The sequence below is a fragment of the Megascapheus bottae genome, chromosome 18 (genome assembly GCF_031878675.1).
Source record: "Megascapheus bottae isolate mThoBot1 chromosome 18, mThoBot2.hap1, whole genome shotgun sequence".
NCBI lineage: Eukaryota > Metazoa > Chordata > Mammalia > Rodentia > Geomyidae > Megascapheus > Megascapheus bottae.
The window spans coordinates 21,986,616-22,009,324 of NC_143526.1; the positions used below are offsets into that span (position 1 = coordinate 21,986,616).

Here is a 22,709-nt window from a genome sequence, read left to right on the forward strand (position 1 = left end):
CCAAATTCCCAGCCCCAGAATTCAGGTTATTACAGACAAATCTATTATGTCTGCTATGCTTTCAAGAAATGTCTGATGGAAACAGAATTTCAGTTGTTACCTAAGGGGAATAATGGTAGAGGCTGAAGAGCTTTGGTTAAATAAATGCAGGTACAAATGATTTTTTTTTAAAAAAAGAAAATCATTTGTCACAAGCTTTCTAACAAGTCTATTGATTTTTGGAGTTTACCGAGTTATGTTTGTGAGTGTATTTAAATGTATTGGGACTTCATAGAACCTGTATGATTTCTACAAAGATGCTTCTCAGGAAATGTTTGAAAGCAACTAATGTCTTCATTTCTTTATGGCTGGACAGTAATATCTATGAGGCTGGTAAAATGCTATCATGCCATCTTGTCTGATTCTTCCTTCTGTTAACCCTGTTTTCTGTTTAATCTTGGGGTCTGGGAGAAGAGTAATTTGAATGATAGTAGTTATTTCAGTAAATTAACACTGTATTTGGGATCAGAGCTTTAACATTCTTTGGTCATGACACCAGAATGTTGGTGATTTGTAATACATCCGCCGGTGGTGAAATGGTCAAAATCTGCGTAGATGTCTTCTATTAATCTCATCTAAGTAAAGCAACATGAATGAGTGTCATGGAATCTTCCACCTGAGCTATCAGTGGTAGTTCATCTCTGAAAAGTCCAGCTATTTGGGAAGTTGGATATTGGGAAAATGGAGGTTTGAGACCAATCTAGGCAAAAAGTTTGTGCGATTCTCATCTGAGCTAATCAAGCTATACGTGGTGGCACACACCTGTCACCCATGGATGGGAGGATTTCAGTTGAGGCCAGGACCAGGCAAAAAATTAAAAAAGGGATCCTATCTGAAAAATAATCTAAAGCCAAAGGGGTGGAGATGTGGCTCAAGTGGTAGCGCACTTGCCTTGTAAGCATGAATAAACATTTCAATGTGGTTAAAAGGCAAAACACACTATGAGTATGATGCTATTGATCTACTGTGCACACCTCCATGAGTATATAAAATGTGATTTTACACGATTTTCACTTTCCTTTTTTTTTTTTTTTTTTTTTTTGCCAGTCCTGGGCTTGAGCTCCAGGGCCTAAGCACTGTCCTTGGACTTTCTTAAGGTTAGAACTCTACCACTTGAGCCTCAGCACCATTTCTGGCTTTTTTCTATGTATGTGGTACCGAGGAATCAAACCCGGGGAATCCATGCATGCTAGGCAAGCACTCTACCACTAGGCCAAACTCCCTGCTGGATTTTCACTTTTCTTAACCTAAAAACTCACTTAAATAAAAGACGACATACATCCAGTAGCTAAACATATTGGACAGTGAAGCCTCGGTCATTCACCACTGGTGTTTAGTGATTGGATGCTAGCAAAAGGAATGTTTTTCTCAGGTGCACTGCTGTAGTGCCAGGAACATTCTAAGGTAGTTGACTGACTTTTTGGATAGGGCTTCAGTTTGTCTTTCTTTTGCAGGAAGTGGTGGTGGGAGATTTCACTGTTTTAGCTTGAAATTCATCTCAGTGGATTTTTTTTTTTTTGCCAGTCCTGGGCTTGAGCTCAGAGCCTGAGTACTGTCCTTGGACTTTCTCAAGGCTAGAGCTCTACCACTTGAGCCTCAGCACCACTTCCAGCATTTTTTTCTATGTATGTGGTACCAAGGAATCAAACCCGGGTCTTCGTGCATGCTAGGCAAGCACTCTACCGCTAGGCCAAACTCCTGGTCCGCAATGGACTTCTTAAAGAGCCACAACTCAGCCATCAGAATAAACAGAGTAGCTCAGCAAAGGCCATCAAAAATAATAAGAAAAACAGAAGGAAAAGGTTAGATCATCCAAGGACTTTTCCCGGGAGACAAGGATTTGGTTTGCTTTTGCTTTTGTTTTGGGTGACTAAAAGTCCCAGGGTAAAGTATGTCTCCAGGACTGTCCTTGTGGTCTCCTGATACCTGGGTATGAAACAACCCTATAAAGCATTTTCCAGTACAACCGTTCAGCTGGACAACCTGCCGTGGTCTGGTTTGACCTGACAGCAGGTAGAATGGTTCTTTAGATGATGGCTGTTGTTTCAGGCTCCTGAGCAGCTGTGAGGTAGAAACAGTCAACACTTTTGGCAATTCAGGCATAGACAAAATTAGTGAAGCATCATTGAAGAGAATTGCAAAGCAGTTACTCATCTAAACAAACATACATATGCAGAATTAAAAGGCATTTACGAAGACAGGAGTTGGCTTACTCATATTTGTCATTGAAAAATGCCAAGCCTACTTATACAGTAACTATATAATATGGCCTCTGAAGGTGAGGCAGAAATCTCCCATTTTTGGAGAGTTGGCAGTTTCATGATTCTCATCACTATCAGCATATTTACTGCAGTCTTACAAAACCCACGCTCTCTAAACAAATAGTCTTAAACTAAGGAAGCTGGATGCAGCTCGATGGCCTAGCTGAGAAAATTCCCTGTCTCACAAAGAAATCTGTCGTGGTACTGAGGAATCGAACCTGGGTCTTCCTCCATGCTAGGCACGCACTCTGCCACTAGGCCAAATTCCCAGCCTCCTTGACAATCATTTCTATTTAACAACTGTATTTTCAACATTTGTGCAGTGAGTATGGAACACTACAGTCTTTAGATTTTCTTCATAATAATAAAAGGTTATTTAAAACTCAAGTAAGTACATTTGATTCTGTGTCTCTGTCTGCCTCTGTCTCTCTCCCTCCTTTTTGTGGGCTGTGCAGGTTAAGCTGGTGCTGTATCACTGAGCTACTTCCCCAGCCCCAATTTCTTTCTCTCTTAAAAAAATTCCATGTGTTGTCATGCTGCTTCATATTTAATGAAAAAGGCATAATCTGTTTTTTCCCAAGTTTTCTCTGTTTCCACTTTCTTTGCATGCATGGCCAGTTATTAATTCAAAGAGGTAATAAGATTGAAATGTTAATTATTTAAGTGGTTATGTTTTAATTTTTCTCTAGAAATGAGGTGCCACTCATAATTCAGCTTCTCATCACTTTTAACATTTGTGTCAATTTGCTAAATATAGTTGAAGTAAAACTTTACACAACTGCTGATCTATATTGTATGGCCCTTTTTCTTTTAGTTTTTCTTTCTTTGATGATATGCAAGGGCATTGTATATTTTAAAATTGTTTCATATGTATTGTTCCTATCGTCTTCCCGGTTGAGATTTATACTTAGATAAATTGTGTTCCATGCTGTGAATAAGTTTCACATTTCCTACTTAAAATCATTCACTGCTCTGCATTTTTTTCCTAATGCTTCACAAACCATGAAACTACTAGTTTTGATAACTCAGAATGGAATGGGTAAATAACTTGTGGCTATAATTATATAAAATATCACCATATGGCTAAATACATTGAACAAAAATTGTATTAGTTTTCTAGTTACCACTGTAGAGTACAAAAAGTAAGAAGAAAAAAGGATAAAAGAGGATAAAATGTCTAGGTCTCTAATTCTTATTGCTTCAAGCATTTCCAAACAAATTTTAAAAACAGGCCAAAAATAGTTGGCTCAATTTCTTATTTTCTGAATGATTTCCCTGTGTTTATTCACAGTCAAAAATAGCATCCGGTTATTTAAGGACTCTCTACAGTGTCCTGAAAAGTTAAAATTTTCAGATACAGAGTTAGGATGGTCAAGAGTCAGATATACAATACTCTAGTTCAATCCAGATGTTATTGGAAGGAAACCAATTTCGTTGGGAAATTTGGGGTTTGGAGAACAGAGAAATTTTACTATTTTTCAAAATAATACCCTTTAAAAAACACATGCCTTTGCCTTCAAAATTTTGTTCTCCTTATATACATAACAAGGATGGCTGTATCATTCACTTAGTTATAGAGAATGCATCAACATCTCCACACATTTGCCAACCTTTTCAACAGAGCAAGAAAACTAGCAAGATGAATATTCTTGAACCTTTACACCTGCATGCACATGTAACACACATTAAAAATGGCCACCTGCAGGTACACAAAGAATTTAAAAATGCAATTTCATTTGGATGAGAGGAATTGTTCTTATTGAAGAAATCTGAACTTACCTCCTTGTTCATCCAACATAACCAAAGTCCTGATACCAGCATCTTTACTCTACATTCCAATAATGGTAGCAAAGTTGAAAAGGAGTTAGAAAGAGAAAAGAGAGAAAGAGAAATCAGTAAGAGAACAATTAGCCCTAGAAATGGAAAATGAAGAAGGACCAAAAGGAAAAATAAGGGAGGAAATATGGCAAAGGCCTTCTGACATTAGGCAAGGACCCAGAGGACCCAGTGTCCATGAAGAAACATGGTGCCAGATTCTGGGATGGAATCCCGGTGACTTAATTTCATACCTGCAGGACCTCAGGCAAGTATCCTATTCATTCCGTGCCTCAGTTTATGCATTTGTAATATAGCAATCCTAAAAGACTATTCCCTATTAAGTTCTTCTGTGAACTTAAATTAATATGTGGAATATGCTAGAACGGAGCTTAGTTTATAGTTAACATGACCAAGTGCCATAACCTAGGCAAGTTAAAAAAAAAAACATCATCATCTCATTTTGCCATCAGACACTTTTAGAACACTACTTGTCAGACTTTAACCTTTGGCCTATGAGTCATCTTATTAAAATTCATATTTTGAGTACATGGGATTCTGCATTTCTAAGAAGCTCTTGAAGTATTACTACTACAAGGACACACAGAGGAGCAGAGAGCCTCTAGGCCACAAGAGACATTTGAATCTTTTTAAAAAAATATTCAGGAAATAGAATTTTGTCTATATGGACTTGTTTGGTAGTGAGTTCTTTGCCCTTCTCTGCCTATATTAGCCAATGCCTATGTGATCAAATGATGAAAAGCAGATAGCTTTCAGACAATTGATATGATAATGCAGGCAGAGTTATTTTAGAAAACACATTTTCCCTTGAGGAACCAATCAAGGCTGTACCTGGACTCTGTTCTATTCTGCTCAGGACAGTGCATGGAAATAACATTGGTGCTTTTGGTTTGGTCAGTCAAGCTCTCATGTATTTATACACCCACCTTGACTTTTTGTTATATCCATTTATTTTAAAAGAAGCTCTGCAACTACAGTTTCATATTTATTTAAATTGGCAGTGAATTTTTGTTCTGGTACTAGAATGATGTACAGAAGTAATCCAAAGGGGCAGGAGAATTTGAACTTGCTGTGATTTGAGAGGACAGGAGTAGAGCCTGTCAGGACCACCTGTGACCTGGCACTCAGGAAAGCTGAATGATGTTCTGCCTCCAACTACTTGTGAGACTAGAAAAGTCATCTGGCCTCTTTAGGATGTTTTCCTTCATCGATGATAAAATGCAAGTAATCTCCTCAGTATAAGAGGTAATTTGGTAGGTGAACAGAACTGGAATCCTGGAATCAGCAACTCTGGATTCTAGATCTCCCTTGGAAAGCTTGTTGCTCTATAGTCAGCTGCTCAGTAGCTCAGCTTGCCCAGCAATCAGTTGAGGACAGGAAGAGGAAATAAACTCCAGAAAGTAAACTCCTCTAAAAGTGAATTCACCTCTATAGAAGGCAGATCTATGTTCAGAAAGGAATATAGCAAGAGGGAGGTTTCATTTGGGATAGAAAGACATGTCTTGTTCCCTTTAGGTCTTGTCCTCAGTGGAAGAATTCTCAAAGAAAAAACATTGTAGGAGTTGCTGTTAGAATGAAAGATACACGTGGTGTGTAGAATTCATTCTCTGGAATCAGGCAGACCCCAATTTTAATGGAAACTGCAACTTCTAGCCATGTGTCATAGCAAGTTATCTAAATACTGTGGGCCTCAAATTTTCCCATGGTCAATGGGTGTCAATGTAGTCATAGCATGTGGCTGTAAGGATTAACCTAGATAACACATATTTGATGATGATGATGATGATGATGATGATGATGATGATGGCTCTATGGCCAGTACCTGGCATGTGTAGTTCTCAATGAATGTTAGAAATTAAATGTAATTCCACTATTTTGCTAATGTTTTCTCTCAAAATAACTGGGTTGATCTTTGAGAAACTCAGAAGGTCAAAGGACAGATGGGGAAAATACTAAAGTGACAGCAGAATATTACTTTCTCCTGTTCCTCGAAGAGCACTGTGTTTTAATAGCTGGGAGCAAGAGCAAGAAGAGGTGGTTCTATTTTTATCTTAGTTGTGTTCTCAGTTTCTGAGACAAGTGGGGAACAGCCTACTTAAATAGGGAGCTGGAAAGAGGAGAGATTTTACTTTTTTGTTTTATTTCTTGCTTAGAATTTTTTCCAGCATTTTTTTTGCCAGTCCTGGGCTTGAGCTCAGGGCTTGAGCATTGTCCTTGGACTTTCTACCATTTCTGGTTTTTTTCTATGTATGTGGTACCAAGGAATTGAACCCGGGTCTTCGTGCATGCTAGGCAAGCACTTTAACCACTATGCCAAACTCCTGGCCCTTTTTCCAGCATTTTTTAAAAATTTTTTTATTGTAATTAGTAAAAGGGTTACATGATATTTGCCAGATAGAAGGTGCATTAATTCACATACATTGATACCCTTTCACATGTCTTGGTACCCATTTCCCTCCCCCTTTTCCAGCATTTTTAACTTTATGTTTCTTTATTGCAGGATGGACTAAGACCATGTTTATAGAACATTAATAAAATGCTTCCTTTGTTATATTGAGATGCTTCCCTGGGAATTTATTATATCTAAAGGAAGGCTATCCCAGGAACTCTTGAGTTCCAAAGACCCCACACCTGCATATCTGAAAAGAACTGCTGAACCCTGATCCTCATTTGGAGCAAAAAAGTTGGCATAACACAAATGCAGCTTCAGAGTATGTATGCCTTTCCAATAGCCAACGTGTTTTGAAAGACAAGCTCCTAAAACACTTATCTTATATTAGTGCTTCCATAACTATGCTATGAAAGCTCCATGGTGCTTTCAGATTTACCTTTCCTAAAGTAGTGTGGCTTTTTCTGGGCTTAGGTTTTATTGCCCAAGGCATTGGGCAATAAAGATAGACTTTGTTTCTGCATTTATTATTAGCCAAGTTAACTAGTCTTTTTGTCTGTAATCAAATAATCTCTCTTCAGGAATACCTTGGTGATTCTCCTACAAAAATCAGTAATTCTATCCATTATATTCTCTACTCTGGTATGACTTTGAATTTGGAGAGATATTTGTATTTTTCCTCTTGTCCCAGAAGTAGGCATCTGTGTTTATTGAGATACATCTGAATACATCTGGATGTAGCCGATTTCCTATATGTAGACTGGAAATCAGATACTATAGCACTACATAATTGCTATTAACCTTTTTTCCTTTTTTTCTTTTTGGTGGTGATGGTTGGAGGGTTAGAACACAGGGCTTACCCACTTGCTTAGCAGATGCTCTCGTGCTGGGCTACCCCTCCAGTCCTGTCTTTTTACCCTTCTATGGTTGTCAGCTTTTCTGAATTTCCCTACTGACCTCTTGGTAGCTTTATGTTGTCCTTGAAATTCAGATGACTTCTACTAAAAATTAAGTCCCTACCCTTGTCATAGCCTGGAGTCTATTAGGGATGGTGTGAAGTGGCATATTCCACTGAAAGGATTGTTTGCCTTAAGGACATTTTCCAATTTTAGTAACCTTTCCTGTCTTTGAGAATGAATTTCAATAAGGATTCAGTTGAATTCAAATTTATGTAGCATTGATGAATTTTGGGATCATGGGCATGATCTTGATATTTCAGAGTTCAGATTTTCCAAATGATTGATGCCCTCTGTGAATATTTAATGCTGATTCTCTTTAAAGAGAATTTCCTTTTTGATTGAAAAGTAGAACACCATGTAAATAGTAAATGCCCTAGATATCAAGGGTGTTTGACCATAAATATAAAATAACCCGGAAGGAAGGAAGAGCAAATCAATCTACTCTAATAATGCCTGGCTCACAATCTGCAAAGCACAGGAACTGATATAACCTCATATTTACTGAAGGGAGGAGATTGTTTCCTTCTGTTTCTTTCCTTGTTCTGAAATTCAGCTTTGTACTTGATTGAGAAACCCATTAGGAGAGACAAAAACATGCAATTTGACAATTTTATTTCAATCAATAGAGGCTGAGGGATTTCTTTTAACTTAGAATTAATTAGAGCAGACCCTGATTTTGTGAGTGGCAGACATTATTTGTACATTTAGAAGACACATGCAAAAGGAATATCCATGTCCCTAAGCCTATGAAGAGTGAAAGACATGTAGTACATGTTATTGCTGCAGCACTGTCTACATTCTGGGAACCTGTCACCACTGCACAGGTGGGTGAACTGGAGACAATTTCAGCACTGCAGAAATGTATACTTGTGTGCATAACCCACAGGTGAAAATAGAAAATGAAACTGGAATCTATATTTGAAGGTCATAAAATATATCAGGATAATAATAGAATAGTCTGCAATAAAATAATGACCTCACTTTGCATCTGGTCTCCCTTCCTCCCTAACATCAGAACTCACATAGCAATGTTACTAATGTTTGTCATTTCTTATGATGGAACCCTGCTAGCATTCCTTGATTTAGGAATCTGCCTTCTTCTGGGTCCTCAAGACTTTCTGCATGACTGGTGTTACCAGAACAGAGCAAAGAACACATTTCTCTTCATTTTGAGAACTAAGGCTGCTCTCTTGGATGAACTGCTTTGAGGGTCCCAATTTGTGCTATACTGCAGCCTTAAAACATTATTTTTAAAATACTTTTTTTTTTTTTTTATCAGTTGTGGGGCTTAGACTCTGGGCCTGGGTGCTGTCCTGAGCTCTTCAGCTCAAGTCTACTGCCCTACCCCAAGGCCTGGGGCATTGTCCCTGAGCTCTTCAGCTCATGGCTACTGCCCCACCTTTGGAGTCACAGTGTCACTTCCAGTTTTCTAGTGGTTAATTGGAAATAAGAGTCTCACTGTCTGTAGTGCTGGACTGGTTTTGAATTGCAATCTTCAGATCTCAGCCTCTTAGTAGCTAGGAAAACAGTTGTGAGCCATTGTGCCTGGCTTAAAATACATTTCTAAAGAGAATTTGTTGTTACCACCTTTAGTCTATTCCTCCTATGGAAATTTAAATTTAGCTGTGCGTTATTCCTAGGTGAGAATTTGAGCTACAGAAATAAGATGAGGTGTTAGCTCCTATCGTGTAAGAGATGGTTCTTTCCTTTTAGCCTTTGAAAAATTTGTCTTTTCCCTTTCTCTTTTTATGTGAGTGGATAAGCAATTTGCAGTACCATGAGGTGAGTAGACTTATTTAATTGTCCTGCCAGAGAAAGCTCAAGCTTGCTGAAAATGATAATCGTGTATGAATTTATACATTGATAAGCAGTAGGACTAAAAGTGTACCTAAAACAGCATTCACTGAATAAAAACCATTAAGCTTGTTTTATTAGTGAAGATAAATATAGTTCAACCCATACTTTTTCCACTTTATCTCTCCCAATAGGCAAGTTCAATTAATCCATTTATTCTTCCTGGTTGACTGCTGCTGTACCAAGTTGGAATGAGTGAGGCTTATTGCAAATGTTCTTTGGATTCCATTATTGCTCTCTGCCCTATTTTACCCATTTAAAACTAGTTTAAGAATTCATTAACTATGCTTCACAAATGGATGCATAACCTAGACTCAGGAATATAAAGGAGCTTTTATATTTTTATCATTACATTTAATTTTGTTCTCCTTACTGAAGATTAGTCCAGCTTTTGTTCCCCATCAGATTTTTAGTGTCTGAATCTAAATATAACAATTTTAGGAAAAAAAGTCATATATAGAGATCTACTTTCTTAAAGTTATATACCCAACTAAAATGAAAACAGAATTTCCATAGTACATGTTAGGTAATGTGATTCTTGGCTTGGAATCACAAAAGCTGAATACTTCAGCTTTTCTATATTCCAGACTACAGTGATGGTTTCAGCTCCCAGGGAGAGAGAATTTACCTTGACTGCTACCTGGCAGCTACATGCACCATCTCCTTCATTTGAAGCATCCTGATAGCTACATTTAATAATGGAAGCAACTGGATCATAGCCAAGGGAAAGGAATTAGGGAGTAGGAAGAGAACAACATAAGAAATTAGTTTCTTTATTTAAAAGTCAGTCCCTCCTTACCTCTTCAACCAGTTGCAGCATACGACGAGTGCTTTCCAGTGACTGAAATTTAAAAAAAAGCATAAATAGTATAAGTGGAAAATCAGAGATTTGGAACATTACAAATACTTTCTTCATTCAAGAAACCAAAGGGTCTCTATCACATATTAGTTTAAGTTTTCAACCGAAACACAAAATGTCTTTCTAATCTCAATTTCTTTTCTATCAGGATTTCTACATGATCATATTCCCTAAAGCAATTACATGAAAGTTTATTTTCATAAAATCAAAATCATATGAAGCTGAGCTTGATACCAAAGACAAAGTAATCTAGAAAAGATAATTCTGTATGCTCAGGATGCATGAAAAAATTATCTCAAATACCCTAAAGACTAATTTGGCCTCCCTAGGCTAGGACTATTGAATATTAAACATAAACATAATTTTTCATGAATTGAGATGAATATGACATCAACTTTCTTCTTACAAAGCTCATATAAATACAATTGGAGGTTGTTATCAATACAAATCAAGCATGGTTAGAATAATGAGCCTATAGGAGACAGCTCTAGTAATTATCTTTATTCTTAGATAAGGAAAATTGTGATGGAAAGTGTGAGTGTCTTAGGGGCTAGTCCCTAAGGCACACTCTTTTTCAGCTCTTTTGACACTCTCATATCCCAATTTCCAATGTGATGTCACAAAGCCATGATTTTTTAGTGAACAAACTTATTGAGGAGATTTTCCAGGAACCTAGAAGATGTTTTTCTTGGAAGATATTTTTTTAATAGAAAGGGTGCAAGCAGTGATATGTCAGAAAATGTCTAACAACTAGATCTCTAGAAAATAATTTAAAAACCATTTACATGTCTTCAAATTTATTATTTTACTGATATAAAGGTGAATAGAAGAGAATTCACAAATAATACAAGGTCTTTTTTTTTTTTACTGGTTCTGGGGCTTGAAATCAGGGTCTGGGCACTGTCCCTGAGCCTCTTTGTGCTCCAGGCTAGTGCTCTACCATTGAAGCCACAGTACCACTTACAGTTTTTTTCATATATTTTTATTGTAATTAATAGAAGGGTTACATTCTATTCACCAGATAAATGGTGCATTACTTCACATACATTGATACCCTTTCTCATGTCTTGGTCCCCATTTCCCTCTCCCCACCCCAGCCCCTCATCTTGCTTTCCTCCCTTCCCTATCCAACTTCAAATAACCAAATAAGCATATATACAATATATCAGATAACCAGGAGAAATACTGTAACAATATGAGATAACCAAGGGACAGCAAGAGATGAGAGATAACATAGTACATTAAGGACAACAATCACTCACTATATGGCTTTTGTTTCTATATCCTGGAGGTCCTTTCATTTCACGTCATTCTATATAGCCTTATGAATCTACATTTTGTTCTATTGTAAATCTTTGCTAGGAGAGCCCAAGATTTCTACTGCTTAGGACCAATGAGGGAAACCATTGAGCCTATGTTCCTTTGAGTCTGGCTTACTTCACTTAACATGATGGCAACAATCAGGAAAGCACCTCCTTTTGCAATAGCCTCAAAGAAAATAAAGTACCTAGGAATTAACTTAACCAAGAATGTAAAGGACCTTTTTGATGAAAACTTTAAAACCCTGAAAAAGGAAATTAAAACAGAACTGAGGAAATGGAAAAACCTCCCATGCTCTTGGATTGGAAGAATCAACATCGTGAAAATGATAATCTTGCCAAGGGCTATCTACAAATTCAATGCAATACCCATCAATATCCCAATGTCATTCTTTAAAGAAATAGAAGAGGCAATTCAAAATTTCATATGGAATAATAAAAGACCCTGTATAGCAAAAACAATTCTTAGCAGAAAGAACAGCGCAGGAGGAATTACAGTTTTTTTAATTTAAATTTAAATTTTATTGTCAGGGTAATGTACAGAGGGACTACAGTCACATTCATCAGGTAGTGGGTAGTTTATTGGAGAGAAGGGTCTCTAAAGGACTTTATTGCCTGGACTGTCTTCAAACCTCTATCCTTAGATTTCAGCCTTAGATTATAGGCATGAGCTTATAGGTCACTTTTTTATTGTAAATTTCATATAGACAATTGATTCTCACAGGAAGCTCCTGTTAACTTTTTTTCTCTCTTTCTTTTTTTGTATTTATAAACTTCTTTGTTCAATAGCAACTCCTTTTTTTTTCTTTCTGAATACTGTCTCTGAGGCTAAATCTGTGAGAAAGCTGTGAATGTTGACTGGATAATTCCATTTGTCTTCATGAGTAACAGAAAAATGAAACCATGAAGACATGCATTAAAACTTTGAACCGAAGAGGAAAGAGATTGCTTCACTAAATAAAAATCAGTTAACACAAAATAGACTATTTCCTCAAAATCCTGTATGATTCTTAGTGTATTGGTAGCCTTGTTTTAAATTTGATCTATATAATCAATATCTTTACTTGTTTGTGAACTGCAATCAACAAAAGAATAGGTAAACCTCTGATTTGTAGTATTTATAGAGTCTGTTTTGTAAATCTTGCCTGCCTGATTTCTGTCTATATAATGATGTCACTGAATGCTGAGCTGGGAAAATCCACTGTGGGCCATTATACCACATTCCCAACCTATAGATGACATGGATGTAAATAACTCAAGCAAATAGACAGTAGTGAAATGTAGTAATGTAGTTAAAAAGTGATGGATTTTGAGAATGTAGTACCTTGCTTGTTAACAGAGTCTGCGTGGTTGTCAGGTTATATAATTCAATTTTAATAATAGCCATGCCTAGCAACCAGTTTGTACAGTATCAACAACCAGCTCTAAGAACTGAATCAGACGCAGCCCATTGCAAGACATGCTACAGAGTTTTTCTTGGAAGACATTGAAAGATTCTAGAATTCAAGAGATTACGCCAAGACATTACCCATTTTAGAATCAACCTAGTTTAGTCTGCAGAAGATTTAGCTATAAATCTTGCTGCTTTTGTTTTATTTATTTTTTTAATTGAAATGTTAGAAAAGGCCTCAAACCACCCAGCTTGCTGTCTTTTGCTGGCCTTTGGGAATCTTTATTCCTCACCTCATCTGCCAGCTGGTCAGCCCTCCGCTGCATCTCCTCCAGCTCATTGCGCATATCAGCATCTTCGGCCATTGTAGCGTTGGGGGGTGGTTGGGCTCCTAGACCCAGGAATCAGTGATGGATTTGGTCACAGAATCTGTGAAGAAGCAGATTTGAAAATGTGAGAGTTTCTATGAGTGTATGATGATGTGTGTGTCTGCAAAGGCTGGAGGATCTAAGCAGTTGACACTGCTCCCATGGCTGGAAGGTACACTCAGACAGGTGAAAAGAATTTGGTTATTTCCCCAAAGATGATGGAAATATATATATAATATTATATTATATATATGTTTTATTTGACAATTTCAATCATGAGATACATACCCGTCTCCCTATAATTATTTTTTGAGATAGATTCCTCACCATTTAGACTAAATTTGCCTAAAACTGACAAGCTTCTCCACCCCGCCTTTGTCATATGAAGTACTTCTAATTTTATTTATTTTAATTGGTGCCAGTACTTGGGCTTGAACTCAGGGTATGGATGCTGCCCCTTAACTTTGTCCCTTGAGGTTGTTGCTCTACCACTGGAGCCACAGTGCCCCTTTTCAAAGTATTTTGAAAGACACAAACCAAATAATGTTTGAGAATGATGGGATAAAGGTTAGTACACTTTTAACTTCACAATTATTTTTTATCACCTTTACTGAAATGTAATTGATGTACAACCAAACTCACGCTTTTGTAAGGTACAATTTAAAAGATTTGAGTATATGGAGACACTCAGGAATCCATGACCACAATCAGGAAAATAAAGAAGTTCCCAATTTTCCTTATTCTCTTTGTAGTCCTATCCAACACTCCACTCCACCCATCCCCACCCCATCGTCAAGTCCAGAGAAGTGCTCTTTCTTTTCTGTTGTTGAGAATAATTCCATTATTATAGGCCTTTCTCAACTGCTAACGTTTAATTCCTCTGAAACTTCAATTGGTACATGCTACTAGAAAATTTTTTTCAGTTTTGTGAAACAAGTCTTACTATTTAGATTTATTGGATAGAAACAATCCTATTGTGAAAGCTCTTTAGAGACAACAAACTTCACAGATTTTCCCTACTCTGATTCTTGGACCAAGTGTCAAGCACAAAATTACAACCAAGAGTAGAAGAAAGGAAGCTTCAGGGCTGCATTTTGCTACTAGCATTTAAAAAAAGTAAGTTTATTCTATGTTAGGTTTTTAGGTTTTTTTGTTTTTTGTTTTTTTTTTATTCTGGTCATGGGGCTTGAACTCTGGGCCTGGGCACTGTCCCTGAACTCTTCAGCTCTAAGCTACCGCTCTACCCCATAAGCCACAGTGCCACTTCCAGTTTTCTGGTGGTTAATTGGAGAGAAGAATCTCACAGACTTTAGTGCCCGGGCTGGCTTTGAACTGTGATCCTTAGAACTCAGCCTCCTGAGTGGCTAGGATTACAGGCATGAGCCTGTAACAAAGAGGCACTGAGCCTCTATGTTAGTTTTATGGCTAGTCTGTTCACAAAATGATGGGACATTGTTCATTATACCAGGAACCTGCGAAATTTCAAATGTCTTTGCTGACCCCAGAATATGGGCTTATGGTATGACAACACTGCAAATACTTTCTTCTTTCCTTGAATACAGGTCTCTAGTTTAGAAGGTAGTGACCTAGGAAACAGAAACTGGAGAGAATTTATTCCAAGACAACTGAACCTCAAGCTAAACAAGAACAAATTCCAATGATCCTATGAGAGGCAGGAAATATACCCTCTAGAATAAAATGGTGCATCGTTGGGAAATTTGGGTAGTTTATGGGCCAGAGCTTCATAGAGTGGGGTCAGATCTGTAATGTCTGAAAGACCAAGTTGAATTGCTGTCTCTGACACTCAGAATCCAGGTGACTCTGGATAAGTTCATTGCCTTCTCTGAGCAAACAAGGCAAACAGTACTGATCTCATAGGTTTGCTGAAGGGAATAAATGCAGAAAGTTCCCATCCACTTTGTAAGAATGTGGGACTTGAAAATTCTGAAAGCCTTGTTCATCCAGAATGACCCCCATACCTTCTGCAAAAAAAAAAACCCCAAAAAACAAAAACAAAAACAACAACAAAAAACAGGTTCAGGCTCTGTTAATTAGCTTGCCACTACTAATGACTGGGCATAAGGCATGCATTGCTGGTGTCTAGTGCCTGCAGAAGACTGAAACCAGGGAAACCAGAAGAGATTGGAGTATCCAGTCTCCAAGCAACATTTCCCTAATGATTGCCCAGTGAGGACAAACAAGGTGCCTCTAACCTTGTGCAACATCTTTCTGATTTACTGTCTTTAAGAGCTGTATTTTCCTTCACACTTGTACTACGCCCTAGGTTTCGTTACTGATGAATTTTGTGCATTCTCTCTCCCTCTCATATCTCATGCGTTTCCTTGGCAATGTCCTCTCTAAGTTGCTATTCTCAGCATGTGAAAAACAGCTGCTGGGCCCCTGGCTTCAACAACCTGCAAGGGGGGGGCACGTGACCTGCTGGCAGGGAAGCCATGTGGCAGATAGTCTTGTTTTCATTACTTTCATGGTTTCTCCACAGGATCACCCCACCTTTGTCTCCCTCTTAAACGTGGGCTACTGTCTGTGGCTTTTAAGGAGAGCTGATGTCTCTGACAGGTTCCAGCCACACAGTATTTTAAAATCGAGACAGGAATATCCATCTGCCAATGAGAACTGCTGGAAAGTGGGACTTGAATGCACATCCTGTCTTCTGTTGGGCTGTTCACTGCTAGCATTTGATGGATTGTCCCACAGGCCTCAGATTTCATGTATAACGCATATCTGCACTGTAGGAGACAGGCACAATGGTGCAGAACATGAGTCATTTTGGGAGCTGAAACAGGAAGTTAACAATGAGAGGCATTTATTATCAAGGTGTCTTGGGATACTTCACTTCTACTAGCACAATGAATTGAATTGCCATCTTGTATCTTGCTGAGGTAGCGGTATGGCCTCTTCCAGCCAAGCTTGCTTATGAGGTGAGGAAGGTAGCAACTTACAGAAAAAAATTATCTGGGGCAGTGATATAAAATACCTGAGCCTCCCCCCCCCACCCTTGGTCTATTGAAGGCCCAACAGTGTATTTGTAGTAGTTGTTGTTGTTGTTCTAGTTCTGCAGCTTGAACTCAGGGCCTAGATACTGTCCCTGAGCCCCACCCCTCTCTGGCAAGGCTAGCACCCTACCACTTGAGCTGCCGCTCTACTTCCAGCTTTTTGGTGGTTAATTGGAAGGAAGAGTCTCACGAATTTTCCTATCCAGAATGACTTTGAACTATGATCCTCATATCACAGACTCCTAAGTAGCTAGAATTATAGGTGAGAGCCATTAGTGCCTGGCTTAAGACCCAATGGTATCCTATTAGTTATGTGAAACTGCCAACACAGTGTGAAGATCTGGCTCCTCACAGGAATTCGCTTCATATTAACTTGTTGAATGGATGATGAAATGAACTGCTGTATTCTTTTCTCATCATTATTTTTTTACGGTACTGGGGTTTGTACTTAGGGCTTTATGTTTGTGAGGCAGATGCTTTACCACTTGAGCCATCTCTACCCCTAGCCATTTCACTTTATTAATTTTTAAAAGTAGGGTCTTATGTTTATTCCCAGACTGGCTTGGATTGAAACAGTTTGTTTCCCAATATCTGGGATGACACACGCCACTATATCTTGCTTTTTATTTATTGGTTGAGATGAGGTCCTGTGAAATTTTTGCTTGGGCAAAAGACCTTAAAAAGTGATGCTTCTGATCTTTGCTGAGTAGCTAGGATTATAGATATGAGCCACTGGGCCTGCCTAGATTGCTATATTCTAACAATAGTTTCAGAACTGGGGGAGGGGGGAAGAGTTGGAGAGGAAGTCAACTGGGGATAGAACGCAAGCCCTGAGTTCTTTGGCTTTTAGTATATTTTTCAGGTAAGGACTCTCATTGTTGCCTGGGCTGTCTCAGAACCCTGATTCCCTTATGTCTGACTCTTGAATAACAACAGCTCTAGACCTATACCACTATATCTGGCCTCAAAGCAGCAATTTCAAGGACAGTCCTTCTGAACATCCAAGAGGAGTCAGAATCACCATAAACCTTCCTGACATGTTGCTGGGTCTCAGTCTCAGACATCTGCTTTGTTTGACATGAGGTAGGGGTCTGAGATTCTGCATTTCTAACATGCCCCTAGGTAAAGAAGCATGCTGCTGGCTCACAGATCACACTCCACAGAACCCTTGCTCTAGACATCAGTAACTGTCAGGATGGGAAGAGACTCTGAGTTATCAAGAATGGGAAAGCAGTAGACTAAATAGACCATGAGCTTTGTCTAACAACTAGAGCTCATGAGCCAAATCCAGCTTTGCTATCTGCTTTTACTTGGACTTGAGCTAACATGATATATAATAAATATATATATATATATATATATATATGAAGGTAAAAGGACTTGGGGCTGAAGAAACTTTTTGATATGTGAAAAAATCACATGAAAATTAAATTTCAAATTTTAGGGGTTATAAAGGAAGTTTTTATTGGCACACATGTTTGTTCATATGTTTACCTGCTACTCTCATTGGTGTCTTTCAGGCTACAATGGTCCACAACACTGAAAATATTTACTATTTGGCTCCCAAAACATTTATGAATCCTAGCTTAAAAAAGAAACAAAATTTAAACAGAGGCAGAAACAGAAATCCTTAAGCATTCCTTATGTGTCTGTAATATCTGTAAGGATATATATATATATATATTTATATGCACACACAGTGTGGAGTATTCTTTTCTGTTTTTGTCTATAAAATCCTTTTCATTGAGGTTTCTGTGGTATTTTCTGGAACATATTTTAAAACAAGAAATGATGAATGGAGTGAGAACATAAACTAGAAAAATGAACTTGCCTTTGATTGACTATGCCTATAGGATTTAAGATCACAAATCTAGATTGAGTTCATCCAGTAACTTATGAGGTGATGGGGTGCCCTTATAGCTCTCGTGATCATTCTCATTTCTTTGCTTAGCAGCAGACAAAGATTCCCATTGCTAACAGGTAGAAGTGCTGGGCTGGTTATATGGGAGAAATAGCTACTAGCACTGTCACTATGGAGGTAATGGCACACAATGGGCAAGCTGAAGTTACTTTTTATATTAAGGATAATTTGTGTACCTCTACATTTGCTAACACTCCATGCAAATCTATTTGTGCCTCTCATGGGACGGGAAGTGCTATAATCTCGATCTAGAAGGACTCCCCAAAGGTTAATACCTGTTTGGTCCTCAGCATAGCACTACTACGATGGGGTAGAACATTTCAAAGGTGAGGATTAGGCTAGATGCTGATGATTCATGTCTGTAATCCTAGCTACTCAGGGGCTTTAGATCCAGAGACTTGAGGTTCAAGTAGAAAAGTTCCTTATGTACCATCTCCAAATAACCAGCAAAAAAAAAAAAGAAGGTAAAGATATGTTCAAAGCACAGTATCAGTCTAGCGGGTGCAAGGCTCTGAGTCAAGCCTCAGCACGGCCAGAAAGAAAAAAATGATGGTAAAGCATAGTGGATGAAAGTTAGGTCACTGGTGGGAGTGAGGAAGGTCACTGGGACACTGGCACTTCCTACCCTCTCTGTTTTGCTTCCTGGCTACCACCAGGGAAGCAAATTCCTTTTAATATGCTCCTCCACAGGCCGAAAGCAATGAAGCCTATCATTCCCGGACTAAAACCTCTAACATTGTGATCCAAAAATGCCTCTTTCATCCTTTTAAGTTATTTCAGGTATTTTGCCACAGTGATAGAAAGCTAACATGGGGAAAAGGGACTCCACAAAAAAGAAGTTTCTTTGTGTTAAAGGACTTACTTCTTTAGGAGCATTAGTGTAAAACTTCTTTATCACCATAGAATCTGGATTAAAACACGAGATTGGTTCCAGGAAGAGTAAGTGACTCTGGAGGTACAAGTATGTAACTTGCTGTTTATAAGGGAGACAGTGGTATTGCTACAACACAGAAGTGATAGCAATTAGACCAAGACCAAAGTGAAAATAGCTTAAAGGAGGCATAAGGAGTACCTCGAGTTAATACATTATTTCTTTCCATGTCTCCTCTTTTAGTTAAGAAAGCAGATAAACAAGTCTATACGAATCAACACATCTTATCCGAGTGCCACGGAGATTTCAAATGTACATTTGATGCCTGCCCAGTGCTAACCGTTGGAATGGACTTCCCCCACTTATAGATCCTGTCAGCCTTCTGGGAAGGCACACTTCAACACAAGAACAGCATATGCACAACAATCAAGTCCAAAGAAGAACAGAGGAGTTTTAATAAACTAAGTGGGACAATTCTCCTTACCTATTGATAAGATCATGCTCACTATCACTGTTGAGGCCTATCTTAGGGACACCACTTTATGTGACTCTATATGGCAACAAATTTTATGCAACTTATAATGACACACATTGTACACCCTGTTCCTGTCCTCACTTTGTGAATTAGGGCACTGAGGCTTAGAGTTAGTAAATCAACACTCAGCTCAATTTCAGATGATGAGATTGGGTCATTTTCAACAAAAACCCTAACATTCAGGCCACATAATGCTTGACAATGTAATATCAGGGGCTGAATCCGAAACTTCACACACACACACACACACACACACACACACAGAGAGAGAGAGAGAGAGAGAGAGAGAGAGAGAGAGAGAGAGAGAGAGAGAGAGAGAGAGAGAGAGAGAGAGAGAGAGAGACACTATGGTGGGTATGGTGTCATGAGTTTGAGGCCAGTTTGGACCACATAGTGAGACTCTTTCTCAAAAGCAAGCAGGCAGGCAAGAAAGCAAACCAACCAACCAACCTAACCATGTTTTTTGTTTGTTTGTTGTTGTTTTTGGAACTCCAATCTTTGCTATTCTAGATGAATGATCCTCAGAGCCATACCAGCCATGCCTGGGCACTTCATAGAAATGAAGCTCAGAAAAAAAAGAAAAAAGAAAAAGTCAAAAGAAACGATGCTCAGACTTTCTGGATCCAAACAAGACATTAAACATGACTAGCCTGGGAAGTAACCTTAAACCACAGGCCTGAAAAAAGATAAAGTATAAATTGATTTGCTTTGCAAAACAGAGGGGGTAGGCAAGAGACTTGAGTTTCCCACCACTGAGGACTCCACCTCAGTTTCCATTTCATTTACTTATACTTTGTCACTTATTAATTGTCCATATTGATGGCATACAGAGTAATACATGTGTTATGACTAAAGCAGAGTATCATAATTTTACTTTCTTCAGTTTACATGCCTGAAGACTTCCAGCATTAATGGCATCCCAAAAAGATTGAAATTCCATGGAGCCATGGACCATAAGTGTCCCTAAGAGTACCCTCCCACTATGGAGTGGTACAAACTGGTCAGTGTCCATGAGAAAGTGTCTTTTCTTCAGGAAGCTAGCAGATTTCAGTTATCTGAAAAAAAATACACTGTTTTCTTTTTTAAGCTAAGAGGGCATATTAATTGTGTAAAATAATAGGATTCATTATGACATCCTTAAATATGATACAACATACTTTCATCATGTCTGCTCAGCATTTCCATCCCTAATCTCCCTTCCCTCTCACCCTGATGTCTTGTCTCTTCTCTAATAGTATCACTACTACTTTCATGTCATTTTCTTTTATTTCTAGATTACATGTATGCGTGAAAAATTTCAATGCTTGTCTGAATGTGATTGACTTTGTTTAATATGATGATTTTCCTACAAATAACATATTATTCTTTATGTTGAATAAAACTGTATCATGTATATATACTGCATTTTCTTGAGCCATTATCTATCTATTGTTGAACATCTAGGCTGATTCCATACTTTGGCTATTGAGAAGAGCATCACGATAAACATGGGTGTGCAGGTTACCCTGCTCTAGGCTGATTGTGATTCCTTTGGGTATATACCAAAGGCACTTTGGGATATTTGCTTAACCTTTTCAATCTTCCTCAAACAACCATCTACTAATGCTAGAACTTAATAGACAGAGAACACTCTGGATTTTGAAGTTTGGAGACTATAGATGATTCTGGTGAATTTTTGTTCCTCTGTAAATAATAATTAAAATTTGTGTTTTACTGCTAAACTAAGAACGAAAGCAAAAAATGATTTTGATAAATGATATGTAGCAAAGCTCCATTTGCACATCTGTCATGAAGAACGGCCATTTTAGAAAATATGCTTCATATTTATACATTTTTAAATTATAAACCTGGACTGAACCTGAACCAAACTTGAATCTGTTATATCTTGAACATTCTTGTGTATAAAATTCAGTTTCCTCTTTAATACCACTGGTTACAATCAGTTTTTTACTTAAATCAATAGAGTATATTTCAAATATGATGAATACATGGACTATGAATAAACAGTACATGAACTTGCATCCATTTTACGTCTGAAATCTGATTAATGGATAAGTCACAACTGTTCACAAAGGAGCTTTCCTTGACTGAAAAAAAATTTAGTTTTGTTAAATGCAAATTTCCAGATTTGGCACCTGTGGAAAGAGCTTTGTGAAAGTAAAATCAAATGTGCACTTTAACAAGCTTATGTCTTTTTATGCAGCCTGGTACAGAATGATCTGTGTGTAAGACCACTTAAGACTAAAGGTCTTTGCAAGTATCAAGTGGAACAATCCTGTAACTTTATGATAAAACCTGTAACAGCATACGTTGCTGTTCCTCAACATTTAGGAGGCCATCCTGATCTGAGAAAGGGGCCTCTTTTGCTCTCCACTTCAGTATGATGGCATGATGTGTGCTAGGTTGAAAGTCATGAATACATGAATTCACAAGACAATATGTTGGAGATGAACTTTATAACTTGGGAGGGGTTAGGGGGAGGGAAAGTGGGAGAAAAATATGGGAAAGGGTATCAGTGTTCAAGAAGTAATGTACTCATTACCTGACAAATGTAACTGTAACCCCTCTATACATTACCTTGACACTAAAATATATTTTAAAAAATTTCTTATTGGAATATTTGACTGAAGAAACATCTTGAGTGACAGGTATTTCAATCAGCTCATACAGTGTTACTCTCTTCTTCAGGGTCTCTGAGGACAGACATAGAACTTGCTTCCTTTCAAAGTTGTCTTACTTATTTTCCAGACCACCATACCACCTTACCACCCCACCCCTCTGTGTGTGTGTGTTTGTCCATCCGTCCATCTGTATCTATCTATCTATCTATCTATCTATCTATCTATCTATCTATCTATCTATCTGCCTGCCTATCTATCTATTCTAATCTAAATAGTCCTTATCTGATTTCTACTGAAAAGAGATGTCTGGCTTCTCTCATGCTGTCATAGGCCCCTTCCAGACTTAGGCAGTAGAGATGTCAGGTGGCTTTGGCTTGGGTTTTATTCTTTAGGGTACTGCTGGGTCAGGGTGGTTTTACATTTAAATGCAGCCAGCATTGGCATTTCTTAATTGTACCAGGGCAGCCAGCCAC

General features: G+C 38.1%; 1 protein-coding gene across 2 annotated transcripts in view; it reads right to left on the reverse strand.

Moving 5' to 3' along the window:
- Positions 1–22,709, reverse strand: part of Snap25 (synaptosome associated protein 25) — a 72,468-nt gene that overhangs the window by 13,927 nt on the left and 35,832 nt on the right. For both annotated transcript variants that reach the window (XM_090351998.1, XM_090351997.1), the window contains exons 2-4: positions 13,200–13,335; positions 10,138–10,179; positions 4,080–4,128 (exon numbers count right to left, since the gene is read on the reverse strand). In XM_090351998.1, coding sequence (XP_090208124.1) covers positions 4,080–4,128; positions 10,138–10,179; positions 13,200–13,271 — 163 coding nt within the window. In that variant the 5' untranslated portion in view covers positions 13,272–13,335. The remainder of the gene's footprint in view (positions 1–4,079; positions 4,129–10,137; positions 10,180–13,199; positions 13,336–22,709) is intronic.